General features: G+C 33.0%; 2 protein-coding genes across 7 annotated transcripts; one reads left to right on the top strand and one right to left on the bottom strand.

The window, feature by feature from the left end:
- Positions 1-4,382: 4,382 nt before the first annotated feature.
- On the top strand, positions 4,383-9,081 carry LOC102622490 (peptidyl-prolyl cis-trans isomerase FKBP19, chloroplastic). Of its 6 annotated transcripts, none has more exons than XR_008051151.1 (11): positions 4,383-4,637; positions 4,730-4,864; positions 5,226-5,311; positions 5,413-5,463; positions 5,974-6,054; positions 6,140-6,184; positions 6,543-6,598; positions 7,108-7,183; positions 7,264-7,407; positions 7,530-7,554; positions 8,060-9,081. XR_008051151.1 is itself a non-coding variant. In XM_006487498.4 (10 exons), exons 1-9 carry the CDS (start codon positions 4,460-4,462, stop codon positions 7,357-7,359), a joined length of 804 nt encoding a protein of 267 aa, XP_006487561.2. In that variant the 5' UTR covers positions 4,384-4,459; the 3' UTR covers positions 7,360-7,407; positions 7,530-7,779. The 6 variants fall into 6 exon arrangements, 2 of the variants coding, with proteins under 2 accessions (XP_024958084.2, XP_006487561.2); XR_371640.4 differs by lacking the exon at positions 8,060-9,081 and adding an exon at positions 7,677-7,779 and having other exon boundaries at positions 4,384-4,637; XM_006487498.4 differs by lacking the exon at positions 8,060-9,081 and having other exon boundaries at positions 4,384-4,637; positions 7,530-7,779.
- An 8,535-nt stretch (positions 9,082-17,616) lies between these two features.
- On the bottom strand, positions 17,617-20,269 carry LOC102623201 (obtusifoliol 14-alpha demethylase). Its single transcript, XM_006487500.4, has 3 exons — positions 20,113-20,269; positions 19,462-19,929; positions 17,617-18,840 (listed from the first exon to the last, which is right to left on the bottom strand). The coding sequence occupies exons 2-3, from the start codon at positions 19,921-19,923 to the stop codon at positions 17,842-17,844; spliced, it is 1,461 nt and encodes a 486-aa protein (XP_006487563.2). The 5' UTR covers positions 19,924-19,929; positions 20,113-20,269; the 3' UTR covers positions 17,617-17,841.
- Positions 20,270-23,765: the final 3,496 nt, after the last annotated feature.

The raw sequence follows: 23,765 nt of genomic DNA, 5'->3' as shown, positions 1-23,765 counted from the left end.
AAATGGAAAATAACATGTTATCACATCAAAACACAACAATCTATGCATGTTTATTCCTATTTTGAATTTAATCAATGTGATTAATGAATAAATTTTGCATTTTACCCCAGAGACAATGGCCAAGAAGCCATGGGCAAAGCATAATCTACTCTGTCCAACGAAGGAACTAGGCACAATGACGATTCTGGCATTCGAATATTTTCCCGAGCATATTACAAATACTTCAGAATTTTAAAATGTGATGGAAGCTATCAAAAGCAAGTTAATAAGATGACAATTAAGATTGTTCAAGAAAGATATATTTGGCCATTTTGCAAAGATATAAATCCTCTTAGAGGAATGGAGGATCTAAAATTATCTAATGAGTTCGAGTTGTGGTTTGCTAATAACATCACTGTGAATCATGACATCTGACATGTGAAGAATTTTTTTGAATACTTTTAGGGAGAAAGTCAATAAGAATATGGCATGGCCAAAGGACGAGGTAACTGTTGTGAATCTTTATTTAATTAACTTTAGTTGGTGTACTATTCATCTCATCCATGGGATCATCATTATATAAGAAAAGAGAGTAACCTTGTTGCAATAATGACGTCAATGGTAACATCTCTTTTTCAATAGTCACTAGTGTAATGTTGTTTTTATCAACGGGATCATTATTATAGCAGATTGGAGAGTAATGCTGATGTAATGTTGTTGGTATTGGTAACATCCCTAGTTCACTATCATTATATAAGAAAATAGAGTAACCTCGTTGCTATGATGAAGTCAATGGTAACATCTCTGTTTCAATAGTCGCCAGTGTAATGCTGTTTTCATCAACGGGATCATTATCATAGCAGATTGGAGAGTAATGTTGCTATAATGATGTTGTTATTGGTAACATCCCTAGTTCACTATCAGGGACAAGGACGTTTGTTCTATATGAAATTTGAGTTTCCCGTATCACAAACTCTTGATTCGGTGCTTTAAAGGATATGGTACTAAAAATAGGGAAGCACCCATTAATAGAACCCTTACCATTTCATTATCAAGTACATCCATAGGTAAGGAACATATAGGTTGGGTAGAACATCTCGACCATAAACTTGTGTTTAATGGTGATGCTAAAATCATTCAGATTTATTTACAAAAGCTCATACATTCTTGCAAGAAATTTATCACACATACAATCTTTCAGAACAAGAAAAAGCTCTATTTTTGCTATTTATATATTCAAAATGACCATCTGCCAATTTCTCCTATGATTTGTCAAAACACATTTGAACAATAGCTGACTCCATTAAGCCTGAAAATTAAGAAATGATAAAAAAATTATTAAATAGTTAAAAAACTATCAAAATGTGCTACAAGCACCCATTATACAAGAAATGTTCAGCTAGGTTATATGCAACATATGCTTGTCGTGCATGAGTTTATGAGACAGGTGTTTGTCGTACATAAGCCTGTTGCTCAACCTCATCTGCAATAGGTACTTGTAGTACATTTTTTGGGTTCATCTCCTTACCCATATTTACTTAAAGCACCCACATAAATTTCAAAGAGTCCAAAAAAAAAAAAAAAAAAAAAAAACACACACACACACACACACATTATGCACAAACAAATACCAACCTTGAATTCTTGTTTTCGAATTGATGATTTTATCTATATAATTATATTTGTTTCATAAATTTGGTGAATAGAGGGCGGTGAGTTTTGGTGATACTTTGTTGATAATGTGATTTGTTTGGCTTTTGTTGATAGGGTTGAGAGTATTTAGGTCTGAAAACTAGATGTTTCGCTAGATATACTAGAAAAGTTAGGATTATTAATTTAAAAAAATAATTTTTTGGGCTTTTTTGTGAATTTCACAGAGTAGGTCGGGTTTTAATCATCTATTAACAATCGTGATAAGTTAAGTTTAGATTAGGTAGCATCTCTTTTTTATTTTTTTCCTAAAATTTGAATGATTTTGATTTTTTTTTTGAAATTTTAATGATTCCGAATATGAATATTTGAATGATATGTTTGTTTCTTTTAAGATTTGAATACAAATGGTATCTTGTTTATTTTTATAAATGAAAAATATCTTAAACATAACTATTTGACATCTATGTCCTTACAAATTAAAAACAAAAGGTCCTTATAAATCAAAACAAAAAAGGGACTAAGTTTTATAGTTTAGGAAATAAATATATTTTATACAGATAATTTCTAAATATAATATTTATTTATTATTCTGATATTTTCTATTTAGAGATAAATGTCTTAAAATCATACAGAAATTACAAAAAATAAATAGATAAATTTTAAGAAGGGTCTGAAATTAATAAAATTTCGGACTTCAGACAATTATTATTGTCTTTTTTTTTATTGTTTTTGAATAATATGACAAATATTATAATAAATAATCATAATTACAATAATAAACCAAGGACATTTTAGTAATTTAATGTAGTTTATGCTGACTCCTAGATCAAGTAAACATATAAATGAGAGTGCAATCCATTCTAATTTTGATTCCTATAGCTTAAGTAAACAATTGATTCTTATTCTAATTTTTCGTTCTGATTCTAGCTTATTTTAATTCCAATTTATTTTGATTCCAGCCAGTTCTAGTTTAGTAAACAAACCATTAGTGATTCAATATTAGATTGACTTATTTTTTATTCAATAAGCTTGTGTTATATTTTAACGCTTTAGAAATCATTTAGTTATATTTAAAACAAAATAATTTGAAACTAAAAAACATATTAAAAAAAAAGTAAAAAAAAATATACTTTTTAATAAATAATATTAAAATTACATTAAATGGATGAGAACAATATCACACCATATAAACACAATTAGAAGAGGTATGTCACAATTGGTAAACAGTCAAAATTTGAGTTAGCTTAGATTAATACGACATGCCACACGTCAAATTTTGCACTATTTACGAATGAAAATTTTCTCTTGATCTAAACTTTCCCAAACATAAATTTACGAGTTGATTGATAGCTAATAAATTTAAAAAATAAAGAAGTTAAATATGGTGTGCGCGCGTGTGTGTGTGTGTGTGTGTATCATTACTACATAACATGTAATATAAGATGGTTAAAAACTCAAGAGAGCTTAGATGTAGAGAGTAGGGATGGGCAAATTTGGGTTTGAATCGGGTTCAAACCAACCCGATTAAATTTCGGGTGAATTGAGTTGGGAAAAATATAATCCGAACTCAACCCGAACATGTGATCCGATCAGATCCGACCGAAAATATTCCGATCGGATCGAATCGGATCAAAGATTTATGCTTGTTTTGGCTTTGATTTTTCTCGAATTTTCGGATCGAATCGGGTTTTCGGAATGGACAAAATATAACCCAATCGGGTTAAAACCTTCATTCGAATCCAATCAGAACCCAAATTTTTAGATCGGATCGGGTCGAGTTATCTGCCCACCCCTAGTAGAGAGCATCTTAATGCTTTCAGACATGTCCAAGATCGATAATTAGTTTTGAGTTATGGATGGACCCCACCAACTAGGGTTGGCAATAAACTCCGGATCTGTAAAGATCCAGAAGATCCGGATCCAGAAAAATCCGGATCCGCATGTTAAAAAATGCATATAAGAATCTTAAAAATCACAATCCGTGCGGATCCGGATGCAAGTGCATCCGAAAAATCAGATATTCGGATCCGTATTTTTTATAATTAAACTATTTATTTAATTAATTTTCAATTGAAAAATATATAAATTAAATTATTTATTTAAATGTATAAGCATAATTAACTCTTTTCATTAACTTTAAAAAATATGTTAAAAAAACTAATAATAATAATAATAATTACAGAATATTGTAATGAATTGGTTTACCTTAGATTTTTTAATTAAATTATTTATTTAATTAAATTTCAGTTGAAAAATATATAAATTAAATTATTTATTTAAATGTATAAGCATAATTAACTCTATAATCTTCATTAACTTTAAAAAATATGTTAAAAAACTAATAATAATAATTAGAAAATATTGTAATAAATCGGTTTACCTTAGATTTTTTTTATGTTTGATTTATATTGTGAAATTATTATTTGTGAATTTGTGGTATTATTGTATGTTATTTATATTGAATTGATGTTAAATTGTTGATTCTTAGATTATAATTGAATTTTATTTAATATTATTATGTAAATTATTAAATTTAAAATTATTATTATACGGATCCGAATATCTGAAATATCCGCTCACAATCTATACAGATATTATCTGCATCCAAATCCGCATATTTATTTACGAATTCGAATGTCAAAAGTTTAATCCGACTCCGGATGCACCTACATCCATATCCGAGTCCGAATTTTGCCATCCCTATCACCAACGGTTACGTAGCGGTATATTATAAATTATAATCGAAGTGCCAGAGGTCTCTACAAAATCTGAGGCCGTTATCTTTCCGCGAAACAGTTTTTCTTGGATAAGTTAATTAATTAATCAAATGGCTTCCATTTCAATTTCAGCTCTTGGATCTTCTTCATCTTCCTCTGCTATTAAACCTTCCTCTTCGGTACGTCATCGTTTTCATTCCAAAAATAATACCCCTTTGTTGTTTCACAGACAATTAGCTCCTCAATCTCTCCACCACCCACATCAATTCAACGGTTCATCTTCCTACGGTTAGCTCCAAATACTCTTTTTTTTTTCCTTTTTTTTTAACTTTCTTGAAAAATTTATGTCCTTTGAATGCAGATACTTTTTTTTTTTTTAGGTGAAATTAGTCATACAAGTAACCGACAAGTCGTTGAGCGAAGGAGAGTGCTAATATCATCCATTGGATTATTAGCTGTGGCCTTGTTCAATGCTTCAAAGGATGGAGTAGTTTTAGCAGCTGAATTTGCTGATAGTAACTTTTTATTATCCCTTTTATTTATTACTTTCAGAAATGCACAACTGCTCTGGAATTTTAGATGCTCAAATTTCTATTGGTTCAATTAACGTCAAGGTTTTTTAAGACAGTAGTAAATGTGATAATATAATCAGTGGCGCAAGTCTTAAATCTTAATCGGATTAGATTTTCTATATTCTTGAACCTTAATTTTTTTTTTTTTCATCATTCACTGTCAGCATTGTGTATGTCATTGATTTATTGATTCAAGGGAATTGACTATGGCATCCTCTTGTTTCATTTTCTTATTTGTGCTACCATTGTGGCTTGGTGCCAATTAGTTGAGGACATTTGTTGACATAATTGCTTGGACATTTAGTGCCAGCACTTCGAGGGAAGGATTATGGCAAGACGAAAATGCGGTATCCAGACTACATAGAAACGGAATCTGGTCTTCAGTATAAGGTCAACCATTAGAAACTACATCTTAAAACCTCCTTGCATATTTATAGCATTAGCACTCAGGGTTTAGTTAGTTGGTTTAATTTCGAAATTCAAGAGTGCAGGACTTGCGACAAGGAAGTGGTCCTAAACCAAAGATGGGAGAGACAGTTGTGGTAAGGAGATGATCTGTCTGTAAAAATGCTTTGCAAGTTGTTGAAAATATATTATAAACAGCCCAATGTTGTTTGTTGAAGAAGGTACAGAGTTGACATAAGGATAATTTTGGAGAAAAAAATTTCTTTCTTTATTTTTATGGATGGGTTCCTGTATTCTTCCCAATTCAAGTGAAACTTTGGTAATTAAATATTTTCACTTAATTAGATTCTCAGAAGAAATAACCAGAAAGAGTCTGGTGCATTGAACAAGCTAAATCAGATTTTTGGATAGCCAACCTGCCTCTTTGTGCACTTTATAGAATAGTAGAGAGAGAGAATTATTATAAAACAAACTAAAGTTTGCTCTATGGATTTGTTAGTTTGAACAAGTTCAGGTTTCAAAATAACTGAATGATGAAAACTTTAAAGTCCAGTTCTTTTTGGATAATCATGACCGCTTCAATCTGCAATTATCTTATCCTAAGTTGGTGTTATGCAAGCGATTTATGAACTGCGGACGCATTTTAGGTTGACTGGGATGGTTACACCATAGGATACTATGGTCGCATATTTGAGGCTCGAAACAAGACAAAGGGCGGTTCCTTTGAGGTAGAGAGAGCTTCTTATTTTTATTCTGGATATTATTCTACAATACTAGCCAAAAATAATTTTTCTGTGTTTTTGCAATTTGCAGGGTGATGACAAGGACTATTTTAAATTTCGACTCGGATCTCAAGATGTAAGAAAATATTCTGCTTTTTAAAGATTTATCTTTCTAGTACCCCAGATAGGATGGATGGAGAATCCTCTTTTAGACCTTTGTTGTTCAACTTTTAGCTGTTTGTGACTTTCTTCCTGGTTCAAAATCACGCCTGTTTTCGATCAGGTAGATTATAAAAATTTAATGCTTCTAAATGCTATCCTTTTCATTTTAGGAAATTAATGTCCTAAGATAATGTGAGCTACAAGTTGCATACTGCAACTGCAGGGCTTGAGATTCTGAATGGATAAACCAGACAGATAGGTGCCATAATTGGATAGTTATGAATACTTGATATAGAGTCTTCTAATCGTCCTGCCTGGTTTTTGAATTTCAGGTAATTCCAGCTTTTGAGGAAGCTGTCTCAGGCATGGCTCTGGGTGGTGTTAGAAGGTGCTGCATGAGCTTCTCTTAAGCATCTAGCCTTTGTCATTATCAAGTGATATATGCAAATTCTCAAGCAGTTATCTACTGGCAAAGATAGACATCCAAGCATGTCAACTTAACATTAATGTGCATTTATGCGGATCACATATAAATGAAGTGCATCTAACCTTTAGTTTAAATGCATTTGCACATGCCATGCTTCTCTATGTAATCAATTTCACTTACTAGTTAATAGAAGTGAGTCAAAAATGTGTCATGTGGACTAAACCCTGTAGAAAGCCTTGAAAGTGGATGCTTGACAATTTTTTTTGAATGTTATTACCATTTTCTAGTCATAGCTTGTCTCATTACTTTTATACAGCATTTCTATTCTTTGGCGCATGTTCTGAAGGTTTTCTTTTGCATGATATTTTATGCTTTCTCCTTATATTGATAAAAATGTATATACATACACATAATAGGATTATAGTGGCCGATACTCTGCAAATTTCGCATTTTACTTCACAGTGATGCAGGATCATAGTGCCCCCTGAAATTGGATATCCTGAGAATGACTACAACAAAAGTGGCCCAAGGCCAACTACATTTTCGGTATGAATCAGGTCTTACTTCACTTTTGTATTTATGGTTATGTATCATTTATGTGAGGAGCAATATTATTGTGTTCACAGGGCCAGCGAGCCTTGGATTTTGTGCTGAGGAACCAAGGACTGATAGACAAGACTCTGCTGTTTGATATTGAGCTCCTCAAAATTATACCAAACTGATCATTTGTGACCTTATTATGCTTCATTAGCCCCATCTGAACATAAAAGGTTGGTTGTGCACAAGCCTGTGTTTTTTGCCTTTCTTTTTTATTTTCTTTTCTGTTTGTGTCTCCTTACTTGGCTGAAGTGTGTGATTCTCCTTGTACTAACACTTCGTTAATTCAATCCAGGGAACATGGTGATAATTATGTACAAGTGAGTCATTTTGTAAAACACTATCATTTGGAATATTTTAACTCCAAGAGCTGTTCTGATTTAGTTTTTTCTTTCTCTATTCTTTGGTGCAAAAATTTTGATGCATGCACTCATCCGACCAGATGTTAGTACTCAGGTTAATGTAACTGAAGATGTGTGGTTAAAGATTGGTTCTTATTTTATTACTCATGGTAAATGACTGATCAATCAAACATTTCAACAGAATATTCTAGTTTGTCTTTTCCTCAGTCTTTTCGTTGATAAGATATCTTTTTTTGAACTTCAAGTGCTTCGCATTGGATCTTAGCTGCTACTAAGAAAAGATTGGCTCTTTCATGTAAATTTTATATCATGTCTTCTTTGTTTGGAAAAAAGCATATTCAAGCAATACAAATTAGCGTTGGTCACAAACACTGGGTTTGCAGCAAGCAATTTAGGCCACTGCTAGTAGCATCAGAAAACATTTACAAAAGCTGAGGCAATTGAATCATACAAAAAAATGCAGGCCGGGGTTATTGCTATGGATTCTCATACTAGTGCAAGAAGTGGAAATTCATGGACTCCTATCACCTGATGGAAGGGTTGAAGATGAATATAGATGCAGCAAGAAAAGCATCAGGTGTAAGTGTGGTTGTCTGGGATTCCAGTGGAGACCTTATGATAGCAGCAGCAAGGCAATCAACATTTCATGGAGATATTGCGTTTTTCGAACCAGAAGCCATAACCCGCCATGGACGCAACTGTTCAAGATCTTGAATGTGATCATGGCCTTTTGTTTTACAGCAACTTCGGAAACACTAAACTGTTTACTAAAACTAAATCAAAATTTTCTCCTTTATCCTCATGCGCTTTCTTTTGCCCTCTTACAGGCATATCTTTATCTCTTTATTTTAGAACTTACTGGCTGCAAGCTTACCATCACATTGCGAAGAGTTGGAGAAGGGTGCCATCATCATTGTTGCCACTGCTTTGGCCTTGGCCTCGACTATCCCATTTTCTACAAAACTCAAGTAAGCAACCTGGGCCATATCCTTGATTCCTTGCTTACCATCTTCATCTGCAATTTTCATAGAAGAAACTGTGAATCTCACAAGGTTTTCTGAGCTTCGAAGAAAATGGGATTCTAATGGCCAAGATGAATGCAATGGCAACAACGTTGATGGGATGGCCGCTTTCGCCAACACTTGCGATATGACGGTAAGCTTCTAAGAGAGAAAGAAAGGCCGGTATGGCAGCAAATGAAGGCACATAGTATAAAGGAGAAAGTTTCGATTTAGTTGTTCAGCGATTCTGAGTCTGATGTAAAACAAAAGGGCATGATCGCATCTGCCATTCAAGAACTTGAGCAGAGAAGCCGTGTCCATGGCAGGTTATGATGGCTGTGGGTGGGTAAGGCATCAACTGCATCATTAAGATGAAATAGCAATCATGTGTAAAAATGACCATACAAAATAAGTTATTACTGTTTGATCAACAGTTAGAGAACCAAGAATGATTGAGATACATGATGAAGTTAACACTGCAATATCAATCCATCCGTAATTTTCTTAATAGTCAATTATTCTAAGAGATCATTAAAAACTATTTAGAAGTTGATGTAAGTTACTTATATCTTAATTTTGCCGCTGCCCAATAACAAATTGACAGCATAAATTTAGAAAATATGATCCCAAGTCAAATTTTGTGTAAGTGATGTAACATTTTCCTTACAAAACCACAGAAAAAATTGCCTCGGCTTTCTCCGACTTTGCATCACATTTATATGGGTCCTAATATTTTGAAACTTCCCATTCCAAAATTTAATGACTTTCCGGGCCTCCTGGTGCTCTTAACATTAATATTAAAAATTTCCCATTTGAAATTAAATTACTTTCCACGCTGGTTGTACTATCGACACTAATATTACAAACTTCAATGAATTTCCACTATGCTCTCACTGCTAATATCAACTTCTCATTTTAAATTCAATGCCTTTTCGCAAGGGCTGTTGCTCCCATTAATAATATTAATAGGGTCTTACTATCTTATAATTAATATAACTTATAGTTCATTTAAAATAATATAAAAATAGGTTATTTTTATTATCGTGTTATTCATTTATGTATGTTTAAAGTAAGTGGTAAATTACATTAATTGTAACTTAGTAAGGTCTTAATATTAAAACTCTTCATTTCAATATCATAGACTTTTCACGCGTGCTCTCGATACCAGTATTAAAGGATTAGAGTTCTCCTCTCATCTAAGTTCTCCTCAAAGAATCTTGATCCAATGTTAAAAAATTTGCATTTCAAATTCAATTGAGTTTTTTTGTTAATGGCTTTTCTTAATAACTACTGCTACCTAACACAAAATATTTAGATTTAAAACTTTTCATTTTAAGTTCAATCATTTTTTATGCAGGTGTTCTCAACACTAATATTAAGAAATCTTATTTTAAATTTAATTACTTTTCATACTAGTTAGTGCTCTTAACAATATTGAGGATATTAGTTCAAATCCCATAGAATACTTTTTCCTGATTTTTTAAAAAAATTGTGGAATAACTATTTGAGCCACTCTTTATATATTCAAAGAGGAATAATTTGGCAGGGTTTTTTCCTCCTTCAAGAGTGTTTCGTCTCTGAAGGAATATTGAATGGAAGCTAAATTGGATCTTTATGATCCAGAGTGATGCTCACTAGTTGAGTGTATTTTCTTCCAGTTCTTTTTCTCTTTATTTTTCAATTTATTAAAAAGATTTCAGTCTTTAAGTTGGGTCTAAAGGGTAGGTGTGCGTATTAAAAAGAAAAGGTGAAAGAAAGTGTAAACAGAGGGGAAACTTAAAACACAGAATAGTGGTGAGGTTGGTAAGTGTTTTAAGGCTAATTAAGGAAAATAGTGTCTTGTTAACACCGCGGAAGCAGATAAATTAATAAGAAAGTACGATGCTATAATGCTAAAAGAAGAGAAAGAAGACAAAGTAATGTTTGGGGAGAGTATAAAGGAAAAAAGAGCAAAGGTTGAGACAGGTAGATAAAATTCTTACTGTGAGAGGCATTAGTCATGAGGATGTTAGAACAACTCTACAATAAGCATGGCGTCCAGTGGGGGTAGTAAAAGTAAAAAACCTGCGAAATAAAGTTTTCATGTTCAATTTCTCTTCAGAAGAAGATAAGTGAAGAATGTTAACCAGAGGACCCTGGCACTTTGATCGAGCCTTTATAGTACTACAAGAACCAAGTGGTATAGGCAAAGTCGCAGAGTAACTATTTTCACATGTCCCATTTTGGGTACAATTGCATAATGTGCCTTTGAAATGTATGGATATAAGTACAATTCGTGAATTGGGATCCAAGATTAGAAAAATGAAAGATGTAGCTACGAACGCAGCAAAGGATTGTTTTGGAAAATATGTGCGAGTCAGAATCTTAATAGACATTACAAGCGTTTGAAGAAGATATTAAGAATACAACAAAAAGACAAGAAAGAAATTCCAGTGGATATGGTCTATAAAATGATGTTAGATTATTGCTTTTGTTGTGGATATATTAGGCATCAATACAGGGAATGTGCAAAATATAAAGGCCAAATCACAAAAGATTTGGCATGTAAGGCATGGTTAAAGGCAATACCTCTAGTTGATCGTATGAAATTTCAAAAGAGCAAGGAAAGAGAAAATAGGGAACAAAGAAAGTCAACAAATTCAATGAGTACAAAGTTCCCCAATAAAAAACCATCAAACCCAATTATAGAAAATGAGTTAGGGTCAACCCAATACCAAGAAGAAGCAAGCAGTCCACAAATGGTGTTAAGACATGTAGAGGAGGCAATGGAGGAAACATTAAGGATCCAAGGGAAAGAATCGATATGGGATTAAGTTGATAGCAAAAACCTACTTTGTGTAACTGAAAATGAAGAGGCATCTAAAAACTTAAGTCAAATGGCGATAATCATGAATGAAAGTGAAAATGTGGAGGGAAGAATGTTTTCAATAGGCCACGGATTAGACTAGCCCAATATAGTCCAAATGAGCTCTGATGAAGAAGTGGTAGATAAATGGAAGAGATAGAAGAATCAAGCCCGAAACTTAATCAAAATGGCAAGCACAAAAGTGATACCAAATACTTCTAAGCGAGCCAGTTGTGACACAAAAACAGCCAAGTCCAAAAAGCAAGAAACCAAAGATGGCTAATGTGTACCAAATTTAGTAGTATGTAATTCCCTCGTAACTAAGTTCAAATTAAGCTGAGATATAATAGTTATGGAGGTAGCAAAGGTGACAAATTTAGCAGTGAATGAGACATCTGTGGAGCAGCAATGAAAATCATAAGTTGGAGAGTCTTAGGTTTGGAGAATACCCAAATGTCCCTAACTTTAAAAGATATTCTCTAAGAACACAAGCCTTAGATTCTTTTTGTTTGTGAAATAAAGATGAAGTCTGTGTAGATGACAAATATAAGTAAAAATATAGGATTTGATAATTGCTTTAACATAAACAGAAATAGTATGGGGGTGGTTAGCAATGTTATAGAATAGTAAAGTAGATGTAAATATTGTTTCTTACAGTAATCATAATATAGATGTCGTGATTCAAGGAACGAATATGAAGAATTGGAGATTTACCAGAATATATGGTCGTTTAGAAGTTATGCAAAAATGGCATACTTGGATGCTGCTAAGGAAACTTGCAAGTCTGTTTTCTCTTCCATGACTGTGTTTTGGAGATTTTCAATGAAATTCTGAAATTGAATGAAAAACTAGGTGGCAAAGATAGAAATCTAAGTGTGGTGACTGAATTTAGAGAGATTGAAAATTACTATAATCTAGTGGACTTAGGATGTAAAGATTATCCTTTTTACCTGTTCTAATAAAAGATTTTGACTTCATTTTGTTGAAGAAAGATTTGATAGATTCCTAGGGATTAAAGATTGGAAGAATAGCCCTTATGAGTAATTGTTTCAAATTTGAATACATGATGTCCCTATTATGTTAGAAATGCAAGACAGGAAAAAATTGGTGTGAGATAAAAAGGAAATCTTGCCCAAGAATTCACTATAAGGATATTTGGAACCCTTATGTTGTTGTAGATCCATAATAAAGAAGGAATGGATGAAATGTGGTAATTGGACTAGGAGGATCTTGTTAAAACCTTTAAAAAGGCAGCTAAAACCTTAGTGGCATAACTGCAGATGTGGAGTAAGAAAGATTTTGACCACGAAAAAGAAAGTTGAGACTTTTAAAGAATAATTTCTCTAATATAAAGTACAATTTCCAGCAACACGAAGAAATAAATGAAATTAAAAGCACTGAAAACTAGATTGAAAGATTGTTGTTAGATAAGGAAGTGTACTGGAAGCAAAGATCTCGAGCTGATTTGCTAAGCAAAGGGGATGAGAATACCATTTTTTTTCATTTAAAAGCCTCTTCAAGGAAACGAAAGGATTAGATATGGAGAGTCATGAACCAGCAGGATGATTGGACTGAAGATAAAGAGGAGATTTAAATGGAGTTTTATGAATACTTTGAAAATGTTTTTGCAAATCCAGCCCCAAAGATGTGCAAATTGGGACAGCACTTGCAAGTTTGGTGCCAAAGGTGAATTTAGAGATGAATGGCCAACTAGACATGCCTTTCATTGAAGAGGAAATATCAACATCCCTTTCCCAAATGTGCCCAACCAAAGCCCCTAGACCTAATGGACTACCAGCAGCTTTTCTCTAAAAGTACTGGGACTCAATAAAGCCTGGTGTCATTTCTACTTGCGTCCATATCCTGAATGACAGAGGTACAATTGGTCCACTCAATTACACTCGCGTTATTTTGATCCAAAAAATTCATAAACCACAGAAGTTGATAGATTTTAAACCAATAAGCGTGTGTAATGTCATTTATAGGATTGTAACCAAAATAATTGTAAATAGGTTAGAACATATTCTTCACTAAGTTATGTCCTCAATTCAAAGTGCACTAATCCCTATTAGATTGATTAGTAACGGTCTCATTGTTAGTTATGAATTTTTGCATAAAATTAAACATAGCAAGGGGAAAAAGCACTAGTGACACTAAAATTAAACATCAGTAAAGTTTATGATAGATTGGAGTAGAAATGTTTTGAAGCACACAATGTTAAAACTAGGCTTTTCTAGCAAATGGGTGGACTTAGTTATGAATTGTATTACCACAACTTCATTTTCTGTTGTTATCAATGGAATAATTATAGGCGTTGTCTGTTATCTTCTTACCTCTTTGTAATATGCGTAGAGGCTTTTTCCAATCTTCTTTTACAGGAAAAGCATTAAAGGCTCATTTATGGGCTTCATTTTAGTAAAGATGCAATTGTTTCCCTTATGCTATTTACAGATGACAGCCTACTCTTCACCAGCGTAGTAATGGAGGACTATAAACACTTAAAGGCCAATTTGAATGTTATGGTACAACATCTGGGCAGATTTTCAACTTCAAAAAATCATCCATGTTCTTTAATGGCAGTACAAAAAATGATCAAGTTATAACTATAAAAGATATCCATCAGTGAAAGGTGATTTCTTGACTTGAAAAATACCTAGGCTTGTCATCAATGATAGGAAGAAAAAATATTAATAGTTTTTTTAATGGAGTAAAGCTCAAAGCTTTGAATAAAATCTCAAGCTAGCAATATAAGTTTTTTTCAAGTGAGGGTAAAGAGGTGCTTATTAAAGCAATAGCACAAGCTATCCAAGCATACGCAATGAGTGTGTTTAAAATTCTTATTGGATTGTGTAAGGATATTCAAAAGTAATGGCTAGGTTTTGGTGGGGAACAAAACAAGAGAAAAAGAGTATTCATTGGGTGGGATAGGAAAACGACGAGTGAAGCCAAAGTTAGAGGTGGAATTGGATTAAGAGATTCCTCAAGCTTCAATCAAGCTCTGGTTGCAAAAAATGGCGAATCATACATTTTCCAAACTTCTGGTAGCTAGAGTTACGAAAGCTAGATATTTGAAACACTTAGGTTTATGGATGTAGGTATGGGATCAAAACCTTCTTTTTTTTGGAGAAGTACTTTTATAGGGAAGGCAAGTGATCCAAAAAAAGTCTAGGTGGAGGATTGGGAATGGGTAAAATATGCAAGTGTATAAGAGCAATTGGATGCCTAGGCCTTCAACCTATAAGCCAATTTTAACTCCAACAATGAGGATTGACCGTGCAGTTGTAGAATTAATTAATGATGAGCAACACTAGAAGGAAGCATTGATTCATGACCGCTTTAGATTAGAAGATGTAGAAGTTATCACACAAATTCCACTCCTAAGAAGACCAAAAGAGGATCAGTTGATATGGCACTACGACAAAAGAGGGCAATACTCAGTGAAGAGTGGATATCAGGTGGCTATGAAGAAAAAGCTTCCTTATTATCCAAGTTGGTCCACTCAGAATCCAAATCAATGGAGTTTTATTTAAAAGCTTGCATTACCCGATAAGATGAAATTTGTTTTATGGAGAGCTTCTCATGACTTTTTCCCACTACATAAAACTTATAGAAGAAAAGAATACTGCAAGAGCCAATATGCCAAACTTGTTGCTGTAAGTTGGAATCCATTTCTCATGCTTTGTTAAGTTACAAAATTGCAAGGAAAGTCTTGGAAAATTCTCAGCTAGCAGATGTGTTCCAAAGGGAGCGCATTCAAGACATAGCCAGGTTGCTGCAATTCTTACCTCAACAGCAAAAAAATATTGATGGGGGGGTAAATTACAGCTTTACTATGGGTAATTTGGAATGCAAATGGCTATACACTGCAAGCAGAATAGTTGGGAAACTAAAACAATTGTGCCCCCCCCCCCCGACTAAAAGTTAATATGGATGCTACTGTGAGTGCCGAAAAGCAAGTGGTAGGTTTGGGGGTTGTGGTTAGAGATGTTGATAGAAATTGCTTAGCTACTATTGTTAAAACAACAAAGTACTTTGGCAATGTGGCAATGGCTAAAGCTGTAGCCGTGGAATGGGTTTTGCAAGTTGCTTTAAAAGTTGGTGGAACTTCTATGGTCTTAGAATCCGATTCCTAGGAGGTAGTAAGCTTAGTTAACAATAGGAAAAATAGTATGTATGAAATTTTCTGGGTGATCTCTAAAATTTTGGAAAACAAGAAGAATTTTTATAACTTCAAAGCTCAGCATACTCCTAGATTATACAATGGCATAGCTCACTCAATAGCTAAGTTTGCACTGCAAATGATGGAAATTGTTATATAGTTGGATGAAGTTCCAATAGACATTTGCATTTGTTTTCAAATTTATCTATTGAAAGGCATGCTTTCTGTTCGGGATGAAAAAAAATTGTGGAATAGACTCCCCAATCTTATTAACAAGAGTAGGCTACTGAGAAAGTCTCAATAGTTTTATATACACATATATAATTGCCTTAACTTTTATCTTCATTTTCAAATCTGTATTGATAGTCATGCTTTAAGTAGTAGTGACAACTGACAATTATAACTAATCTAAAAATTACTAGAATCTAGCGACAATTATATATATATATATATATATATATGTAGACTGTAACAATTAAAAAGAAAATTATTAGTTGTCACGATTGGTTTTATTTTATGGTGTCTTTACTGATCAGTAATTAGAATATGCTAAAATTGGAATGAATTGGAATCAGAATCAAGAATATAAATCAGAATAAATTATTTACTTGAGATGTAAGATTAAGAATCGGAACAAACTATTGTTATTTACTCAAATGCCCTTAATTAATTATTGTCCTTTGGTATTAATAATAATAATAATTAAAAAAATTAGTGATAACATTATAAATAAATAAATAATTGTGACAATTAATGATAATAGTGATATCAATAACTAATAACAACAACAACAATAATAATAATGATAAATTTAAAAATAACATTATGAATAAATAAATAAATAATAATATTAATATTAATATTAATAATGACGATAAATAACAAAAATAGTAACAATAAAGAAGAAGGAAAATAATAATAACATTAGAAAATTTTAATAATAATAATAATAATAAAATAAATGCATCAATAAATAATAAATCAAAATCAGAGGTGCAAATCGGAATCGGGTCTTGTTTGAGATGGAGGTTCTGTAGTTTTTAAGTTACAGCTACTGCGAAAAAAAAGCTATAGTTATGAAATAAAAGTTAATAATATGTAGTAAATATAAATTTTAAATAATAATTTTGATAAAATTATTAAAGATATAATAAATTTTCTACCATATAAGTGAAAAATCATACCAACATAACTTTCAACTTATATTAATTATTATTTACAAAATATTTTAGTGTGTAGCTGCTCAATCTCAATTCCAAACGCACCCTCAAAATTATTAAGATGCGAGTTCTCAAGGAGTGTTGCGTGACAGAGTCAACTGAAGACACAAGGCAATTGACGACGATGGGAGGCAGCTGACAACAAGCGCGAGAAAGACAACAACAACGATGATGGGCTGCAGCGTGACAACCGACAAAGATGATCAGTGGCAAGCTGCTCAAGCCAATCATTTTCCTTTGGTTCTCTAGAGAGAGATCAGCTATTGCAAATGGAGACAGAGATCGACTGGTTTTCATTTTTCTTTTGTTTTTTCATTTACATTTTTTTAATTGCAAAGAGTGTGTTTTGGGAATATTGAAAATATAGTAGGGACAATTTTGTCGTTCCGAAAAATAGGGTTTTGATTCCCAACCCCCCTCCCAAAATCACAAACCCCATAATCAATTCAAAATTTGTATAGATCCCATGCAACTCATTCCCATTGCCAACTTCAATTTAACATGTAAACAATTTATTCATTCTGTTTCCCATTCCAATTTAATAAACACAAAATTTGTATAGATCCCACGCAACTCATTCCATTCCCATCTTGAATTTAACATATAAATAATTTATTCATTCTAATCCCTTCATTTTGATTCCCATTCCAGGATAAACACAATATGAAAGCCGAGAGGTCGCATTATATGTGTACTTTTGGCAATTATAATGTCACTAGTTTGAAAATGACCAAAAATTCGCACTAACAATGTAATCCGGTTTCAATTGTTTCATGATGCCAAAGAAATTTACGCTTGACGCAAAAGCTAATCTACATAATTTGTCACAAGTACGGGAATCAGGAAAGCAAAGGTTACAACGCCGTTAAATAAATTTAAAAAAAAAAAGAGAGAGAGAGAGAGAGAAGAAAAAAGCCAAGAACCTCTCCGATAACACATAATAAGACTATGGCAGCAGCAGTTCAAACAAAACTTAGTCTATAACATCCCAGACAACATACTTGCTCTAAGTAGTTCCATCTAGTCAACAGAAAGTTCCCTGCGCTTGTAACGCACCATCACCTTTCCTTTGACACCAACAACCATTGCATTCCAATCAATCTCAGGGAAAGGAGATATCAGCTCAAATTCAAAATTTCTTAACAAATGGCTCCATATTGCCTTTATCTGCAGATATGCAAAAGGCTCACCAAGACATCCATGCCTACCCCCACCAAACGAAATATATGAGAATGCCCCAGCAGCCTTATCTTCTTCTCTTCCAGGAGCAAACCTATCAGGATCGTAACTGTCTGGATTCTTGTAAATATGAGGAAGCCGGTTTGCAAATGCTGGTGATGTTCCAACTATGTGTCCCTTTGGTATGTCGTATTCTTTACCTTCACGGGTCTGCACAGTAAAATCACTGTGTGAGCTTCGCAAAAGCATGATCAGTGGAGGGTGTAGTCTCAGGGCTTCCTTAATGCATCGATAGAGGACATCCATCTCAGCTAAGATATCATGATCAACCCTTTTCCCGTGTTTTTTCATCAGGCTTTTTTGTTCCTCCTGCACAGCAGATAGACACTCCTTGTATTTGAGGAGATAGGCCCCAGTCCAAGTGGAGGTGATTGAGCTGGTGTGCTGCCCAGCAAAAAGAGCGGCAATGAGTAAACCAGTGACCTCAGACTCAGTTGTGGGCCGGCCATCTTTGTACTTTGAGTCAATGAAGGACTGCAACATGTCATTCTCTGACTTTGCAGCACATTTACGGGAAGTGATGATGTTAGCAAAGATGTCTGCAAGCTTCTTGCGAGCCTGGTCACGACGGCTGTGAGCTGGGATGGGCAGGTATGGGAAAAGAACACTGATAGGGAGCATCCCATTGTCAAGGTCATGGAACAGGGAAGACACGTCATCAAAAAGCTTATCACGAACTTCCCGACCAAGGAGACATCTACTGGCAGTCAAAATGATCAGATGTTCCAGCTCAAACTTCAGATCCACCTCGCCACTGTCTCCCCATTTTGAGAAGTAATCCTGCCAAGTTCCAAGATGAATATACAAATATTAGGAGCTATTAAACTAGGATATAGATAGTTAGGCAATAAAGAACTTCATTATCCAAATTATCTCAAATCTAAATAATAGCATGCATCATATCAAACAAGAAAAATCAGCGCAAAGATACCAATCAAGTGCAAAAGGCTGACTTAAGGCCAAAGTCAGCCTTTTAGCCAGGCCTGATCTCAGAGAGTAGATAAAAGTAAAATTAAGATTATTATTATTTTGATGAGAGGGAAACAGAAAGGTATTTTATTTTGATGAACAAGAAAATTACCGCAACTAAATCAAGTCCACACAACTTATCAACTTCAGTATTTCCATACAATATTATCCTTTACTTCCCTGGATCGATCAAACTATAATACTGCTTATTAAAGTGGTGTTCAACATTCAGCAATTTAACATGTTAGTTGAAACTTCCATTTCTCTAAACTTAATAATTATTTTGAGAAAATATATGGCAGAACATTTACACTCAGAAAGTAGAATCTTTTAAGTTGACATACATATACATATAAATCAACCAAAATGTATGTCAAGAAAATAATTCCATCAAAAGTCCAATAAGTCAACAACTTTGTTGAAACTGCTTACCTCGGCTTCCACAACCATCTGATCCACATATCCCTTCAACTTGGTCACACGAAGTGCCTCAGTGAAGAACCGGAACTGCTCCTGCCTAATCGAGTAATCAACATCAAACACGACTCCAGGCCCAAAAGTGGGCACATTGAACTGATACACTTCCTGCTGACTCAAGTCAGACTCAGGGGCCTTAAAGAAGTGTGCTGACACCTCAGGACCAATCAAGAAAGTAATCTTTCGATTACACAAGTTGACAGTGAAGACACTCCCGAGTTTTGAATACTCCTCACGGATCATCACAATCGGTCCTTTCAAGAACTTGACAAGGCCACCAATCAGAGGGTAACCCTTAACAATTGGAGGCAAACGCTTACTAGATCTAGGCATTACAAGGGAAGAAATAAGCTTGGCCACCACAATTGTGGCCACAATGAGCAAACCCAGATTGTAAAATTTGTTGGTTGCATCCATATTCAACTGAAAAACAAAATCCAAATCAGAAAAAACACAAAACCCGTTACTCAAATTTTATATTATAACAGTTTAGTTCAGATCAAAAGAGTCTCAGAAATTTTAAAGCTGATGAATAAGAGAATTGGATAAATTAAAGAGATTAAGTCGAGTAATTGAAAGTTAAAGGAATAGATTTTCGGTTAATACCTGATTAGCGATTGTGAATGCGAGAATGATGGCCGAGATTGCGAGGACACACACGGTTCAAGTAGGAGTGTCGTCAGTGTTATATAGAAGTAAGAGAAAGCTTCATTTTACCCCTAATATTTAGGATATTACACAGGCTACCAATTAATTTGTTAGAAATGTCTCCATACCCCCTGCCGTTATATGTGATGGGTTAGGATGCCAATCTTTTGTTTTGGAAAATTATCAGTTATTCACCTTAAGTTTATCTATTAATTAAAAAATATTATAACAATTTTAATTTAATTTTTATTTTAAGTTTGTAATTTGTATCAACCATCTATCAAAACATTAACATTGTTAAAATATTTAATAAAATTTAAGTAAAATGACTATTTTATCCCTAAATTCAAGGAGTACGATCATTTATCCATCTTAAGATTATCCTCTTAAAAAGTATTACAAAATTTTAAATTTATTCAATTTTCCATCTTAAGTTTACAATTTATATCAATCATCCACCAAAACATTGACATAGTTAGAATGTTTAGATTTTAAGTGAAATGATCATTTTATCCTCGTAAGGGCATTTTTGACTTGGCACTATAAATAATAAAATAAAATTAAAAATAAAATATCATAACCCAACAACTCTTTTTTTTTTAAAATAAAATCCACCAATGATTTTTATCCATAACCACAATTTGTATGAAATCTTCCATCAATCTTATAAAACCAAAAAATAAAATAAAATACATCTCACTATCTTCTTCCTTATCTTCTCTCTCTATAAATTTTTAGTATTCATAAAATCAACACAGAATTTGTATCAAATCCTTCTTCATCAACATACTTCATTACTAAATCCTTCAATCATATGCAATATTTAACAAAAATATGAATAGGGTTAAGAAGACCAGCCATTAAGGAGTCTTGTTGTGATTGCAACTATGCCTGAAGTTGGTAGAAATAGTAGTGGTAGCGATGATCAATGACAATGGTGGTTATAACATTGAAATTAGGTTTGATTGGGTGTTTATGGAATTGAAATTAAGAATTGGATTGATTGGGTGGTAACGAATTAGGTTTTTAGGTACTTTTTAGATTTAGTTTGATTATGTAAATTTGGGAAGATAAATTAGATTTTTAATAAAGAAAGAACTTAGAGAATTAAGTATATTTAATTGAATATTGGTTATAAAAATAATTTTTTATTTCAAATTATTATTTTATTTTTTAGTATATTAAACGTCTAAACTACCCTTGTGATGTCATCAATTATAAATGGCAATTAACATTTCGGTGAGCGGTTAATACAAATTGCAAATTTAGAAAGGAAAATTGAAGAAATTTAAATTTTGTAATATTTTTTATAATAGGGTAAAACTTAAGGTAGACAATTGATAATTTCTTAATATTTAGCATGTTAAATATTATTCTTAGGACATCATCAATTATGAACCGTAGATAATCTTTTGATGGACAATTGATATAAATTACAAATTTATGGTGAGAAATTCAATAAATTAAAAATTTTTATAGTATTTTTCATAAGAGAATAAACTGAAAACAGTTAACCGATAATTTTTTTTTGGTTTTTAAAGGAAGAAAGAATAGAAAATAATAACTTTTAACGGAATAGTTGTAACAATAGCATGGTAGGGGTAATAATACTTTTTTGAAAAATATGGTGGTAAAATGGGTAATAGAGCAAATACCAGGGGGATAAGGGATGGTTTCCCTTAAGAAATTAACTAAGGTGTATACATGTGACATGTGCATGTCTGTCGTTGTCGTTTTGAGATTTGCAGCCATGCGAGTGTGATTTGACTGTCGTTTCTAAATTATCATATAGGTTCTTGTATTTTCTGAAAAACTTCAGAGTCTCTAACTTATTTATTTATACCAAACTCTCCCTAAGCTAGAATGGCCAAATATATCTTTGTTGATTAAGCTTTAGCAGGCTGATAAATTTTGATTTTTAGGCTTTAGTTTTATTTGCTTCATATTTTTAATTAACGGTTCATAAAATTTTATCTGAAGACTTTATCTAGTCTTATTCAATTCATCTACTTTTCATTGTTTATAAATAAGTATATAAAATAAAAATTTCAAAATTTGAGTACAGAGAAAGCATGGGTATATAGAAGGACTATTAGGTTAATGCTTTTATTAAGTTTTATGTAAAGAAAATAGCTAATTAAATATTTTTTCAAAAAAATAAAAAAGTATACGAGATTTTAAAAAACATTCAAACTAAATATACAATCGAATCACATCTATTTAAAGATATTTTAATTAAAGAATAACAATAAACATTACATGATTTAAGAGTAAACTGAAATCCTAGTGACTTGAAGTCCCTCTTTTTAGCTAATCAAACACATGAATAATGATACTGAATTATTTTATTAAGAGATTAACTAAGGACTTATTTATATAAATAGAAAAATAAGGCACTCATTAAATTGTACAAGGGTTTAAGGACCTATTCGTATTTACTCCATAAAATTGGTTTTTTTTTTTTTTTTTAATGAGCAAAAGTCGAGAATTTGCTGGTTTGATGATCTGGAATGGAAAAAAAACAGTGGGTATGCTTGTCTGCTGCGGTGTGGGCGTGGTTTTTGTTGGTCACGTGGCATTCGGATTGAGGAAGCACCTTGCGCACGTGGTAAATTGGGCCCGCAAGTAGCAGCCTAACACAGAAGGACAAAAAAAAAGAGGATAATTTTTAGGGACCTCCCTTAAAGTTTAGATTATTAACAGTTTGATAGAAAATATTCACGTAATTATAAAGACCTTTCCCGATGTTAATATTCTGTTAAGTGAATCGTTATTTGACTATTGAAATTTTAAAAATACCCTTACCACTAAAATATATTTTTATTTACATGATAAATTGATGGATAATAGAATTCACACCAAAATACTCAATGGATAAAAAAATTATATGCATAATTAATTAATAAAAAAATTGTGAAGAATGGGCCAGGTTGGATATAAATGGAGAAGTGATAAACCCAACCCATGTCAGTCTTGGAAACAAAACCGTGATGTGCACTTGTGCAGACAATAAGCAAATAAAATTAATACATGACACAGAGCACTTGACACAGCTTAAACATCCCCCAGAACACAACCCCCTATTTGAATGAATTTGTTTTGAAATTAGAATATACAAAATTATCTAGTCACCAGCCCAAATTCCAACTAAAGATGTTAGATAGGGGTAAATATTCTCCGACCGCTGAGCCATACAACTACATGAACGAGATCACAACAACAACGACAACAAGAAAGAAAAAGTGCAAGAACAAGAAGAGGTTTAGTGATGAACAGATCAGATCATTGGAACTCATGTTTGAAAACGAAACAAGACTTGAGCCTCAAAAGAAGCTGCAGTTGGCCCCAAACTGAGCAATCACATTACAAAGGAAGCCAAAACTCATCATTTATACACTTCTGTACTACTTATGAAGCTCTTAGGTCATTACGCAATAGCTATTATCAGTCATTACCCAACTATTTTTTCAACTCAACACCAACAACAACGACAACAAGAAAGAAAAAGTGCAAGAACAAGAAGAGGTTTAGTGATGAACAAATCAGATCATTGGAACTCGTGTTTGAAAAGGAAACAAGACTTGAGCCTCAAAAGAAGCTGCAGTTGGCCC

The sequence above is a fragment of the Citrus sinensis genome, chromosome 8, assembly GCF_022201045.2.
Source record: "Citrus sinensis cultivar Valencia sweet orange chromosome 8, DVS_A1.0, whole genome shotgun sequence".
NCBI lineage: Eukaryota > Viridiplantae > Streptophyta > Magnoliopsida > Sapindales > Rutaceae > Citrus > Citrus sinensis.
This window is presented reverse-complemented; position numbering and strand designations above follow the sequence as displayed.

Bases quoted from the DNA above. Each gene is read 5' to 3' on its own strand.
- LOC102622490 (XM_006487498.4), top strand. From the start codon at position 4,460: ATGGCTTCCATTTCAATTTCAGCTCTTGGATCTTCTTCATCTTCCTCT. The intron at 5,464-5,973 runs GTAAGGAGATGA...GACGCATTTTAG, and splicing joins AGATGGGAGAGACAGTTGTG to GTTGACTGGGATGGTTACAC. The intron at 6,185-6,542 runs GTAAGAAAATAT...TTTGAATTTCAG, and splicing joins TTCGACTCGGATCTCAAGAT to GTAATTCCAGCTTTTGAGGA.
- LOC102623201 (XM_006487500.4), bottom strand. From the start codon at position 19,923: ATGGATGCAACCAACAAATTTTACAATCTGGGTTTGCTCATTGTGGCC. The intron at 18,841-19,461 runs GTAAGCAGTTTC...GGAACTTGGCAG, and splicing joins AGATGGTTGTGGAAGCCGAG to GATTACTTCTCAAAATGGGG.